This window comes from Primulina huaijiensis, chromosome 18 (assembly GCF_012295235.1).
Source record: "Primulina huaijiensis isolate GDHJ02 chromosome 18, ASM1229523v2, whole genome shotgun sequence".
Classification (NCBI taxonomy): Eukaryota; Viridiplantae; Streptophyta; class Magnoliopsida; order Lamiales; family Gesneriaceae; genus Primulina; species Primulina huaijiensis.
The window spans coordinates 4,022,805-4,037,619 of NC_133323.1; the positions used below are offsets into that span (position 1 = coordinate 4,022,805).

Below are 14,815 nucleotides of genomic sequence, written 5' to 3' on the forward strand. Positions count from 1 at the left end.
GAACTTACGATCTCAAACCAATTTATTTAATAAAATGAATAGAACCATTTACATTAATGTATATAAAAGAAAATTGTGACATGAAATCACTACGACGTTCGAGTCGTAATAATATTATTGATATTGCATATGAAAAGTATACTATATTTATAGATGGAGAATTAAGTCGATATGAAATTTTGTAATTTAATACAACTAGATCTTCTGTAATATAAAAATTCGTATGAGATCGACTGACATGTTAATTTTATGAGAAATATATTCGACTCGATCCGACTCATGAAAAAATATTATATTTTATGTCAAAATTTTTATTTTTCACAACAAGTATAAAATCAAGCTGACTGGTCTCACAACACATATGTGAGTTAGTCTCAGATGACTTACTCTATTATAAAATATATCTAAAATATAATAAAATTTGTATCATATCATCAAATCATAATTATACTTCTTTTTTTTTAGGTTAAATAAGATTTGTCATCGTTCACCGTATTAATTAGAATCATTCTATATCTTTAACAAATAATACCATCAAAATATCAGTCACAACTAATTACGACCAGCTAATGATGAAAAGAAACACAAACCCATTTAAGTGGACTCGAACCTAATATATTTCTTTTAATTGTATAAAATAATTTTATATTAAATCCTTGAATTCATGGTGACTATAATATTTTTCCTTCTTGTGACGTTGAGGTGAAGGTTTTTTAGTTTGAATCCATGTCTTTACTTATTGAAATACTAGCAACCGGAGTATACGCATTGTGTGTTATAAAATTTTATATAGTAATAATAATTTTTTGTATATAGCACTGCAACCGGAGCTTTCGCGTTGCGTGTACGATAAAATTCTAAATATCATAATTTTATACAGTAATATAATTTTATATAGTAAATTAAACCAAATTGAAGAAGGGGCAAGAGTTTAGGAGGAGGAGAAACTGAATAAATAGAGTATATTTTGCAACATGAATTTGAATTTGAATTTATGGATGTAGAGGAAGAGATGGGAGTCGGGAGATGAGAACACGGATATGAGATTTTAGCGGATATAGTAGATGAAATTTTGTCGGTTTTTGTCCAATAATCATATGAAGCAAATAGTATTATTCACGGATAAATATATAAAATGATATTTGTGTAATGTAATGAAATCGGACCAAAAGTTCGTATACAGCGCTCAATTTTTATGAGATAATAGAGATGTTTATGTTATTACATCATACGAGAAGTGACAAGAGTTGTTTTGATTAAATTCCACAAATTGGTATGTACAGGAGGATGATTAGTGTAACCACGATTCAATTAGTTCAATATACGTATGTATTTATTTATTTATTTTTGTATGTTTCTTGAATTTATTTTTAAAGTAATATATTTACGTCTATTTTTTATAATTTTTTTACATGGGAAATTCACTTAGTGCAGAGTGAGTAAATATATAAATTATAAATATAGTTCAAGAATATGGAGCAAAATCCGCTTGGATGGGGGTGTATCTGAATTACACAGCGGAAAATAGGAGAGCGTGTAGCATATATGTGCGCTACAGGCGTACGCTAGTACACCGTACTATACATAATAGCTATTTTAAGACAAGGGCTAGCCTAGGCCCATTATATCGTAAACACGTGGGACCTGCCAGCTCCCTTTTGCTTTTTATCTTTAATTTGGTTGCACGGGCCCAGCCCATTTACTCTCTTAACAACTCTAATATATTTTTTTTTTTCATTTTCATTTTATGAATTTAAACATAAACAATATATACACGTGAATCTATCGTACAACTCAAATATTTTAACACATGTAATAATTTAAACACCATGTTTTAATTAGTCTAGCCTATAAGGACAATCATTATACCCCAACAACATTTCTCTAAATATTTTCACTCTTTGTAATCAATGAGAATCGAACATGTGACCTTGATTTTGCTACTAATTATAGGACGACCGACCGTTTTCTCTTTACCAAAAGATATAACTGGTAATAATCGTACAACTCAAATATTTTAAATCATACAATAACTCAAACACCACATTTACACTGTTCTAACCTAACATAGACAAATATTAAATCCAAAAAATTTCTATCTAAACTAGTCACATAGGTGATATTTAAACTCAATATCTCATAAGTCCTGGAATATCACCATTATCACTTGGCTAAAAGATCATTAACTGCTAGAGTTTGAAAGAACGAGTAAAATTGATTTTCGATGTGTTGCCGCCATAACTAATATCACTCGTATTATTAAGGGAAATTATTAAGTTTTTTCAAATGAAAATCTAACAAAAATTTGCGTACCTGTCACTGTTAAATCTGCCTTCTTGTATTGGGTTCAATTGTTTTTTCAAAAAAAAAAAATTCTAAGCCGTCTTGGATTTTTCATTACAACCAGGAAGCCAACATGATGGGGACACGAGCACAACATATTTATTATGCGTATGAATCTGACTAAAGTAAAAGTACAATTGTTCACTCATTTCAACAAAAGCAAATGTGGACCAAAATGCGCCTATGCTGTTAATTACACTTGGAGAAGATGAGTCCCAGCCAATTTATATGAACAAATTTCTTTTAAAGTTGTTACTTTGGATTGGGCTAATTGAAGGTGCTACTTTGGATTGGGTTGATTGATAAAAAAAAATAATAATAATACTGAAAATTTGGATGTTTCGATCATATATTTATGGCTTATCCTTTTAAAAAAGAATTTAAGATATGATTTAATATCAAAATAATAAAAAAATAAATGCGAGTATTCACAACTAGAAGAAACGACCCCAAACTCATGGACCAAAATTAATTCGGGTCCAGTGTCTTGTTTTTTCCTACCACGCCCTTATTTGACATTTGTCAAAACCAAGAAAGTATTTTTTATATATATAAAAAATCAATGTCTTTTTGCAAACATATATAATATGATTCTATAATACAATCATGACTAAGTAATATTAAACAGATAAAAATTTGTGTAAGACGGTCTCACAAAAGTCTCACAGATAAAGATTCGTGAGACCGTCTCACAAGAGACCTACTCTATTAAACAACAATAACAATGTTTAATTTTTATTAACATTTTTTTTTTTTGCAATATTCATCTTGTCAATTAAAATATATTAAATCTTGATATATAATTTATTGAGCATATGGGTTTTGTGCACATTTATTCAAATATGTTTTAAATAAAAGTATTTTGTTATCATATACATTTAATTAATTAATATTAGCACATGTGAATGAACATGTTTACTTGATCAATGGAAAGTTATGGAAGTTGCCGCGTGATTATTTTATAGCCACAATTTTTGTTCACTAAAAAGATAAAACTTTGCACTCAAATTCTTTGTCGAGATATTAAAAAAACCCAGCATTTTCCACGTGGCAGGGCCTCACACCGGGTCACCTTCTTAATAAAATTATCATTTTTTTGTTATTGATGATGTTGTTAATACAAAAGAAATTAATTTTAGATAAATAATAATTTTTTTAATCTTCATTCATTCGATAAACAAGAACTGAATAAGACCATACGGTGTGTCGGGGACTTGGTTAATTTGAATTTAGGTAAACGGGTCGTGTTTTGTGAGACATATCTCTTATTTAGGTCATTCATGAAAAAATATTACTTTCTATTGTGAATATCGGTAGGGTTGACCCGTCTCATAGATAAATATTCGTGAGACCGTCTCACAAGAGACCTATTCTTAAATTTATAAGTTTCAACCTCTAAGGCCTGCTGAAATAAAACAATGCTGAATTCTAATTAAAAAATTATTATGAAGAACATAAAAATTATCGAACATAAAAAATGTTAAATCCAATAATTTATATATATATTTAAAATTAAAATAATTGAAGTGTGCATTTAATAGAGCATTGAATTATTTAGAATGGTAAGCCGACACATCAACTCTCAAATTGTCGGCTTTCTCAGGATTCCCACCAACAAATGTTGTATTCTTTTTCTCCACTCAATCAACGGCTTAGATCACTCCCACAGATTCAAATCCTTATCCAACCGTCTCGATAGTCAACGTCCCCACAAGTCAAAAGTAATGAGGTGGTGCGCGTGCAGTGGAGCAGCCTCGCACGTGAGTTTGTGTGGGCGTGAGTTGAAAAAGCCACTGTGTGGACCGCATCCCTGTCAAGTAGGGGTAGATTGGACATTTGGCGGAGTAAGAAATCTAAAGTTTTTTTTTTTATAAAAAAATAATAAGAAATTTGCAATCCTCTTGAATAAATATATTTAACAATTCAGAGCAAATTTTGGATGCAAACGAGGGGATAAGGTTGGATGAGTTGTTTTCAAGCTCATGTTTTCTCCAACTTTAGTTAACATACCAAGTGGTTAGTAGGCCTATTTACAATTTTTTTTTTATTATTATTAATTGAGTGGGGTTTGTGAGACCGTCTCCCGGATCCTAATATGTGAGACGGGTCAACCCTACCGATATTCACAATAAAAATTAATACTCTTAGCATAAAAAGTAATACTTTTTCATGAATGACCCAAATAAGAGATCCATCTCACAAAATACGACCCGTGAGACCGTCTCATACAAGTTTTTGTCTTATTAATTTAAGTAGTTTTTTTTAAAAAAAGTATTATTATTATTATTATTAAATGAAGTATTTTTTTTTTTTAAAAAAAAATTATTTCAGAGATATTCAAAATATATCAAACGATCACATACACCGTGTCTCCAAATCATTGAATATTAGTTCCCTTTTTCCAGCCATGCATTTTTTTAATACATTCATGCACTTTTTGAATGTATTGATATTGAATATTAAATTTACAACAGAAAAATCATATTTTATTAAATAAATTACATGGCATCAAAATAGTTGTTAGTTTGTTAGNGAAAATTGTCAGTTTTAACGCAAAATTGTGTGTTGACATTTACAGTTATGACGAAAGCGTGCCAACAACTAATTCATATGTAATAAAGAAATGGTGACCGAAATGTAATCATTATCAAGTAATTTCAACTTTAAAAAATAGAATTATTATTATTATTATTATTTAATCTATCAATGAAAATAATATCTTCCACCAACCTTTTGACTTAATTACACATGACTGGGAATTAAAAAAATTCCACGAGATTTATGAATTAGCAATTTTTTGTTGAATCAATTATGATTTAGAATTTTGTAGCTATTTGTTTAAAAAACGATCACTATAATAAATTTTGTGTCCACTTGACTAATATCTACTACTTTCTCTTCTTTCGATGAAGCATCAAATGTTGGATTATTGGACTCTGGCTGGGACCACACTACTGCTTCAGTTTGGGCTCACTAATTCTGGTTACGTGTTGATCAAAATTTTAGTTGAAAAAAGAGAAAACATTGCGAACTTGCTTCATTGGCTAAATAGGAAGTAAATTTTCACATAGTCAGAGACAGAAAGCCTTACTTCAAAGAAAAAACGAAATACTTGTATAATCTATATCATTAAAAAAAATTATAAAGACTTTTTTATAAATAAAATCAGAAGAAAAAAGTGAAATAAAGGGATTCACGAGTGAAGAGATCAACATTGATTGCTGATCGATTAGTGTTTTAAATGTTTTGAGAAATTTTTTTCAAGAGCTATAGGTGTGTTCAAATATGATTAAGTTAATCTGGTATTTAGATTGACTAAATAATCCATATATATATATATATATGTCATTAGTATAAGATCAATTAATTTCACTTTACTAAAATTTATAGTTGATGTTAACAATGAACTTTAACCTTTTAAATATTACAACAACTCAAACATCACACTTTTCTTTCCCAACAAGACCTATGTACTTCAACAGTCTTCTTCTCAATAATTGCACTATTTACAATTCAACAGAATCGCACATGTGACAATGACAATGGTATGACTAAATTCTTACCACTTTACCAAAAATTGTAGTTGAGGAAGTTATAAAGCAACACTAATATTTTAAATCGTACAACAACACAAACATCATATTTCGAATATTCTCCCAACAAAGACAATTGTTACCACTCAACAATTAGATTAATCAAGTTTTCATCAAAGAAACAATATTAGTAGGCGGGGTAATAGTTAGGGTAGGATTTTATTCTCAACTTGGAAGCAACATCATTATTGATGCCGAGAAATCATTCCACGGACCAAACACGACATAATCATAGTTTGGATAGATTTAATCCTCCCTATTTTGGACAAGTATCCCCGTTTCTTGCATTGATATGGTACATAAAACATTTATTTATTTTTCATATCAATGAACAATGAAACATTTAAGTCAAAATAAACCCTTTCAAACTACGTCATTGAACTGATCTTAAGAGATTTTTATAATAATAAAGTCTCGATAATTAAGGTAAAATCCTTGCCCCATCTCAATTTGCAAGAACTGATAATGAATATTTGTAGATTAAATATGAAATCTAACATTCTCAAAAACAGAAACTCACTTTTGAAGAGCCCATGAGCCAAGAATATGAAATATAGTCCGATAATAATAAGTCCTATACTATACTATGCTACTAAACATATTTTATTAGTTATCACGAATATTATAACACATTAACCAAGATCTTCTAAATCTCCTTTCCACCTTATAAAAGATATAGTAATCAAAGCATGCCATTATGTTCTAAAACATTGGCTTTCAAAGAGAGACGAGATATGGAATTCCATTCTCAGATTAGCTTTCTATTAAAAAAAATAGGAAAAAGAACCCGAGTTAGCAAGCCTAATAAAATTCATTAATGCTCACATTTAGTTTTTCACTCCGTTCGAACTTACAGAAACGAGCTATGCCCACCACCCAAGGGTACCCTTGGATAGTATACAGCAGCAACCTTCATACGGGGACAACGTGCGAAGCCAATGCTCTGAAAAAGACGGTTAAAAAGCTTTTAAATCCTCTGTAAAACCATGTTAATCACATGAAGTTAAATCAATGATTAGACCAGTCAGGGGTGAACCCAATGAGAGATGATGGTCACCCCCTCAGTGGAGCACTGTAAATATCCTTATGAACTTGAACACCTCACGAGCCGAAGAAAACATATCCTTTCACCACCAGAAGGAAAGAAAGACAGGTAACATATACCTTAAAGATAACATGTCTATGCAAGAAAAAGAGTAATGAAAGTACATGACAATTTGAAACATTCAGTTTGACATGCTCTTTGGCTGTCAAGTAGCTGAAAATCATTAAATGATGTAAATTAGAAAGTAAAGATGGTGGCCCGGAATGCAGCATTCAATCACCATTTAACTCGCTTCAGACATTAAACAAAGTTAGCAAGTAGAAAGGACAAGTGACGTACCGGAATGCTTAGTAATATTCCTTGAGGACTGACTAGGACAGGAAGAGCTCTTCTTGCAGCAACAGGGATAAACTTTAAGGACACGAGAGCTCTTTGTGCTGATAATATAGCATGATTCAGACACAAATTTGTTTTCCCTGCCATTTGCTTGTTGGACTTTGAAGTTGATTGATTTTGTGGTCCGGTATCCCCAACATATGTCAGCTTGGACAAGTCAGAAAGATATATCCAATCAGCATCGATCATGTGACGCACATCAGCCACCATCTCATAATCAATCAAGCAAGAAGTGCAACAACATTGTTCTACATCCATATCCTCCTGGAAGAAAACCTCATCCGCATACGAAACTTCAGATGGAATTACATTGCCAATTCTCCAACTCAATATAAATCTATTCATGTAATACCCTACTTGCCCAGGAGAAAGAGACCGGCTTGGAGCTGCAACTGAAGATTCCACATCATCTAACTCAAAGTCAGAGATAATATCAGATTTGGATCTAAAATTTTCACTTTCTTTCTTCTGCAAGGAAGCAATGATCTCATGGGCAGAGTCACTGAGAATACCAAGCCTTTTGGCTTCCAATAGAACAGAATCAGAGGAGTTTGCATCTAAAAAAGGAACAGCCAGAGTGTCTGGGATAAATTTATCTGAATATGTTTCATCTTTTTTCAAAATCTGCTCTATGTGGTTAGCAGGAAAGCTATTTTGTCCTTCATAAGTGTGTGTTGAAAACAACTTCAAGTCCAGAGGAAAAGGAGACATAATAGAACAGCATACCAGGACCTTAGTTCCTTTGGATCCTGGAGCTGGACAAAGGTAACAACCAGCCACAGTTAGACATGCCTGAAAAAATTGCAGAATGTAACCTATTAGATAGCTAGAGCAAAGAGCAAAACTTTCTACAATATGTTCTGAACTCTCTCAACAAAATTCAATTCTTTGTATTAACCTGGCATGGGAAAGTACGAAGGTAGTTCGATAGCAATCTCAATGCTTTGCCCCGAACTGGCTTATGTCTTTGCGAAATGAACTGAAAAACATTCAAGACAAGCTTTAGTAATCCGATAATGCCAATGCAAAACCATCTTAAGGGGACACCAACATGAGATAACAATATTAAAATAACATTACCTGCACCACCAAGGCAATAAACTTTGCAATGCACAAGTCCTTTACTTCAGTTGAATGGAGAGTTTGTAGATCAATAATAGCATATCCATGCTGGAAAAGAAGTTTCCAAATGGAGTCAGAGTTGGGAGAATCAAATCATGAGGATACGTAATGTTACTAATCGTTACATTAATGTATTGACAATGAATATGTCTCAGGATTGTAAAGCAGTAAACCTGTATCAAAACCAATTGCATCTCAAGTAATGAAGGAAACATACAGGCATGATGGTCACAGCCTGATTCACCAACCATCGACAAAGTTTGTCAACATATGTTCGTGTTTTCCGACATGCTGATACGACTTCTAATAACTCAGCCTTGAATATAGCTGCAGCAAATCAGAGTGAAATCTTTAAATGTGGCGATTTGCTAATTCTAAATTCAGAAATATTGCAAAATTGTGTCAACCAAACTTAAAAAATATTAAGATTATGAACAGGAGTATTTGTTATGACGCTCAGAATTAATATGCTAATTAATAACTGAATTCAACTCGTCATATCATTTATATTATCTGACTTAAAAATGATTGAATCCACTAACTCGATTCAATTTAAGTAAGATTCTGCACCATCAACATATGGCAAGCAATTCAGCCTCGAGAAAGATCATGCATTTTACGTATGTCTTTATGTAAACAACTATATAGTCTTATAATTGAAAATTCTAGGACTTGTCACTCAAAAGAATTAGACCCGCTTAATACTAGTACTCATTACAGTTCATTTAATCAGGCACGCTAGTCAACATATCAACTTACATGCTGGCAAGCCATTCAAGGACATTCTGATCCTATTTCGAGCATACAACGAACTCTGATTTGTTGGGTCTTCCACCCATAATCGATTACCACCTCGACATATCTGAAATACTAACAAATATAACTGTACCTAGCTCTTAAGAAACTAGTAAGCAGAGGAAAATATCTAGCATCACTGAAAGTCAACGAAGACTAACATTATACATGTCTTCTTTTGAGAACTCCAGAAGTGGTCGAACTAATAAAATACCACGAGCTTTCGATGCTTCACCACTAAAATCAGGAAACACTGGGAACATTTGAGATGTAAATGCCATCCCAGCAAGCCCAAGCACACCACTATTCCTAGATAATCTGAGAATGAATAGCTCTGCCTGCAATTTTTGCTGTCTTAGCAATCACAATTTGTTGTCTAATTTATAAGTATAAAGTTTATGTTAGAATTCATTCTTAACAATGATATTCAAATTATTCACAAAAAATCTGTTAGAATGCATCTTTACCAGCTAATATTCAAACTTTGTGAGCCAAAAAAATATCAGTACAAAAAAAGAAAAAGCAGAGCGGGTATTGGAAAGCTGGACTTGGAAATTTTCCTAACAATTCAGCAGACACAAAACAGTCATTAGTTTCATAGGCATCATACACCAATGAGAGCGGGCAGGGTAGCTCCACACAACAGGAAAAGCATACAAATTAAGTTTGTCAACAGAAGAAATAAAATAAAACACAAAAGAGATTAACTGAAACAAAAAGGAGATGGAAACTGAACATGCTAAAAACCTGGTCATCTTCATGATGTGCAACCAACAATATACCAATCTGCTGCTGTACACAGATATTTTGTAAGATATCGTACCTGAAAATTTAGAGGTTCAGAGGTGGAAATAACAAATTTATCAGGTATTCTTTCACTTCGAAGGTAATATGGAAGGGTTGAGGAAGAAAATTTCAAACACAAGACAAATCACCTCTTATTGCGAGCTGCTTCTTGCAAGTTACCAGGCTTGGGCCTTCCATCCAACCATTCACAACGAGCAACTTCACATTTGATTCCTACAGAACGCCTACATTATATATATCCAACATCCAGTGAAATCCATAAAAGATTCAAGATAAAACTTCGTCCAAACCACCCAACAAAAGTAGCAAATATATGTACCCATATCGGTAATTCTATTGTAAACTAGTTTTGCTTCATCTGTACTTTCTGTTCGCAATCCATGATCCACGACGATGGCCAAAAGCCCATCAATCGACTTGCTTCTTTTGTCGATAGCAGCATCACATGTCTCAGTTTTCCAAGCAGCAGTTAATACACAGAGGGCCATGCTATCTGGGCCACCAGAGACGGCAATTGCTGAAGAAAACATCATCAGTTACAATTACATCATTGACAAGATGACAAACTATGAAACTAATTATAGATAGTATAGGATTAAAACAGAAGAGAGACAAATGGAAGTTTAATTGTCATATTTTTTGATTTCAAACCATATCATCACAAAAAGAACAAAACGAAAGTTAGTAAGCAGCAAAAGCAACCAACCAATTAACTATACAAAAGTTCAATGGCCAGCAAAAACAACCAGTCAGAACTTGTTGAGCTAACTTAGTTGCTTACAAACCCTCCAGCACCACATAACAAAACAAAGCTTCAACTTTATACAACTAGAAAATCACAGCATGTAAGAACAGTAGCCCAGAAATTCAGCCAAGATAATTTTCTCATCCCATCTGCTTGCCTCTGACACACAGAAGACAAAGCAGCAGGAGATAACAAGCTAAAATACACGCGTAGAGTACATTAAAATTACTAACCAATGCGGTGATGGGGCTTTAGTCCAGCCATCTCCATTCTTTTAGTGAATCTGTCCATGTAAAGGGCCATGTCAATGGGGTGCTCCTGCTGGCAGCAGAAAATTCGAACGCCACCAGACCGATCAACGCTACATGATTGGTGGACTGCTGAGATTCGCGAAAGGGAGGGGAACCTGAACGTTGTCGTTTTTGCCTGAATGCAGAAAGGGAGACGAAGGCCTCGCGCCATGTGTTGATTGAAAATCAATGGCGTGATTCTATTTCACCCACACCACAAAAAAAAATGACAAGAGACTGAAGTCTATTAATAACTAGCAACCGAAGGACACACATTGTGTGTGTCATACAATACATAAATATACGTAAATTTTAAAAACATAATAATTTTGAATTACTACTAACATAGACACGACTATTAAATTCAATTATTTGGATCTGTCCAATAAGCACCCCGAGAAGTAACCATCAAGCCTCTCCTAATTTGTATGATCAAACAGTATAACATTTGTAGCCACAACCGCTAATCTGTAAAGCAATGACATGCCCACATGAAAATTTTATCAAGAGATCTAAACAGTCAAAAACACAATAAAAGTAACCACTTTTACTAAAACGTTCCTTACGCTTATGTGTTTCAAACAAGAAATATTCCATGAAAATCAAACAAGGAAAAGAAAGAGGTAATTGCTAGCAAATAAAACACTGTAGAAATGGAGCCACTGTGTACACCCAATCGAAGCATATTATTAGCACAAAACACCTTTGTGTCAACATAAAATGCAGTCAATGAGAAGCAGTGGATTACATTCGTAATTTTGATGTTTCCTATGAAACGTGCTATCAAACATTAAGAGACCATCTTGTAACATAGATAAATACTAGTCATCGGGGCATACGCGAAGTGTCTCTCCAAAGTATAGAATATATACAAATGTAAAACAATAATAACCAAGACATATTCAAACCAAGTGACAACATGAACACAAATTTTTAATGTAAAACAATAGCTTCAACATTTCTGCTATCGCCTTGTAGCTCAGTCACATGAAAAGAGACATCCAGATTTGCATAGACTGTATTATTTTTGCCGTTGGTAACCATTGAGTGATTGAACGACTTGATCAGACATGATAGCTTTGACTAAATGAATAGTGATTGTAAGTCCAAAATTTAAGGGCGGGTGGGGGGGGGGGGGGGGGNTACATAGATGAATTTATTAGCTTAAAAGTTTTTATACTTTAAAATCATGTAAATATGAAAGCATTCACCTTAAAAGAGAGAAACTCAACATTTCATACTCGAAACATGAAAGGCGATGGATTCTAAAGCTTATAAATCAATTGACCAAACACATTTTGTTTTCCACACTATAATATAGGTTTTAATCATAAAAAAGAATCATTTGAAGCATATAATATCAAAAGTGGTAAATCCCTTGTAAAATGATGGCGAACCAAAGACTTCAATGTGAAAGAAGTAAACGCTGTTGCCCATAAAAACCTCAAATTTTTCTTCTAAATTCAGTCAATAACTTGATCAAAAAGCAATTAAAAAATATTTATCTGTAGGCATTTTTATCAAACATGTTATATGCATAAGCTAAATCATCGAATCTGCTCTAGCAATTAGCATAATGAGAAAAGTATACATATTACCAGAGTACAACATCAAACATATAAAAAACAAAAAGATCAATCTATGAAGGCGTGGCATAAATAACGGATATGTCCGAATAAAAGGTGAACCCACTGCAAGGATTTTACTAGATACATGGCAAATGTAGTAGGAATTGGCAATTTCTTCTCTTCTTTGCCAAAAAAACCCAAATATTGTAAAAAGATCACTTTCTGAAGATAAAGCCTACAAATTCTAGCTGTGGCAGATATAAAGTGACGACAAAAACAATTATGAAATTAACTTCATTAGATTTAAACTATTTCCGAAACACAGACTATATTTTGCTTTAATCCAAATAGAAATTATAAAAACTATTCCACATGTTTGTACTAATCTTTCAATATTCAGTAAATAGAACAATGAAAATAAAAAATTCGTAAATCCACGAACTTCTTATAAGCCCCGAAATCCACGAACTTCTTCCATAATCGTTCGATAAAAACATAAGAAATTACAGTAGAAAAATATGAAAAGGGATTGATTATGCATAAATATTTAAAACTTGATTAATTTGAAAATAATTTGTCTACATCAACTCTGAATTTATAACAAAGATAATTTGGCAAGATGTCATTACTCTTAGCCATGACGATGGAGGGAAAATAATTTTGGAGCAATTACCAAAAATGCTTTTGATTGATCGAAGAACATGAAATAGAGATTCAAAAACACAAAGGTGGTTCTTTTATCACAACCTCAAGAGAGTAACACTGGACTATCGACAAACAAACAAACAAAATCGGGCCTCTACGAAAATTGTTCTCCAAAAGAAAATTAGTGCAGAGTACTCTACTTTATAAATAAAAATTGTACCTGAATAGGAGACAGTTTGTTCGTAAAACTACTTCTTATCCAACCTCAGTGCTTTGGCCCAATTGGTCACCGGGAAAAAAATTCAATTGAAGATAGAAAACAGAAGCGTCGGTGGGAGGAAGAAGAGGGGAAGGTTGATGCACATGAAATAGAGAAATTGGTGAAACCGCTGGAATGCGAGTTTGTGGCCGAAGCAATTGAAAACGAAATGGAACCGTTATAATAAAGAATGAGATAAGCCCGACCAAATGTGCTTCAATTACTAAGTACGAAGTATATAAATAAATTAAATAAAGTAAAAAATAACACTTATTACATACACGTAACAAATATACTCCGATCATTATTTTGATATTCAAAAAGTAAATATAATGTAAATTATTAAAATATTTTATAATGTAAATATTTTTACAGAATAACGTTTATCAAAACACAACGAACAATGTGTGTGTTCGATTACTAAGTATATACAATAGAAAATAGCACTTATCATATACACATAACAAATATACTTCGATCACTAGTATATATAATATACTAGTGACTAAAATATTTGAATAAAGACTAATTGCAGATAATTTTTGCGGATTTTGCTGAATTTTGTCAGTTGAGTTATCTTCTTTTCTGCTGTTTGTTCATGTTTTTTGTGTCAACCTGAGCGGTTTCTCCATTCCTCTCATCTCTGTGATTTACTTAAAGATCTCATCCACTTCAGCCACCAGTTATGACTTCATCACACGATTTCCTTCTTGCACGCTACTTACTGTCTGATCAATTCAGATTTAGGAAAAAAAATTGACGAGCTTTTATCTTTCAATCTATCTTATTTGGTTTGAGTCACTTTGACTGACCTAATAATTTTAATTCAAACTATATATACACACACACACAAAAGTTTTAGGAAATAAAATTAAATGAAAATTTTGAGTTTATTTTATGGAAGAAAGGGTGGTGCCGATTTGCAATGGTCAAGGTCTGATGATATTTTATATATCAAAACTTGTATGTTATTGTTATTTTAATATAAGCTCCTAAAGAAATGGAAATAAAATATATTTATCTGCTTTCATCTTTTAAAATAATTTAATTTGGTACAAACCGTAAATACCCAAGAGTTTTCGTGCCAGCTAGGTATTTATTTCATAGACATTTTCCTAATCTTTTCACCCTTTTCTAATTGGAAACAAACGACGCGGCTTCCTTTAGCACGTACTCCGGTGCTTTTTAAATTTAAATAAATTAAACA

At 32.5% G+C, this 14,815-nt stretch overlaps 1 protein-coding gene across 2 annotated transcripts; it reads right to left on the minus strand.

Moving 5' to 3' along the window:
• Window positions 1–6,669: 6,669 nt before the first annotated feature.
• LOC140964391 (uncharacterized) lies at window positions 6,670–13,805 on the minus strand. Of its 2 annotated transcripts, none has more exons than XM_073424118.1 (12): window positions 13,570–13,805; window positions 11,080–11,336; window positions 10,421–10,618; window positions 10,230–10,314; window positions 10,042–10,117; window positions 9,456–9,632; window positions 9,259–9,361; window positions 8,717–8,826; window positions 8,458–8,547; window positions 8,276–8,356; window positions 7,321–8,169; window positions 6,670–6,879 (listed from the first exon to the last, which is right to left on the minus strand). In XM_073424118.1, the coding sequence occupies exons 2-12, from the start codon at window positions 11,306–11,308 to the stop codon at window positions 6,787–6,789; spliced, it is 2,091 nt and encodes a 696-aa protein (XP_073280219.1). In that variant the 5' UTR covers window positions 11,309–11,336; window positions 13,570–13,805; the 3' UTR covers window positions 6,670–6,786. The 2 variants fall into 2 exon arrangements, with proteins under 2 accessions (XP_073280219.1, XP_073280220.1); XM_073424119.1 differs by having other exon boundaries at window positions 6,670–7,060.
• Between the last annotated feature and the right edge of the window lie 1,010 nt (window positions 13,806–14,815).

Excerpts from the sequence above, each read along its gene's own strand:
- LOC140964391 (XM_073424118.1), bottom strand. The coding sequence starts at position 11,308 with ATGGCGCGAGGCCTTCGTCTCCCTTTCTGCATTCAGGCAAAAACGACA. Across the intron at positions 8,548-8,716 it reads AGGCTGTGACCATCATGCCT|CATGGATATGCTATTATTGA; the intron begins GTATGTTTCCTT and ends CTTCTTTTCCAG. Across the intron at positions 6,880-7,320 it reads GAATATTACTAAGCATTCCG|AGCATTGGCTTCGCACGTTG; the intron begins GTACGTCACTTG and ends CGTCTTTTTCAG.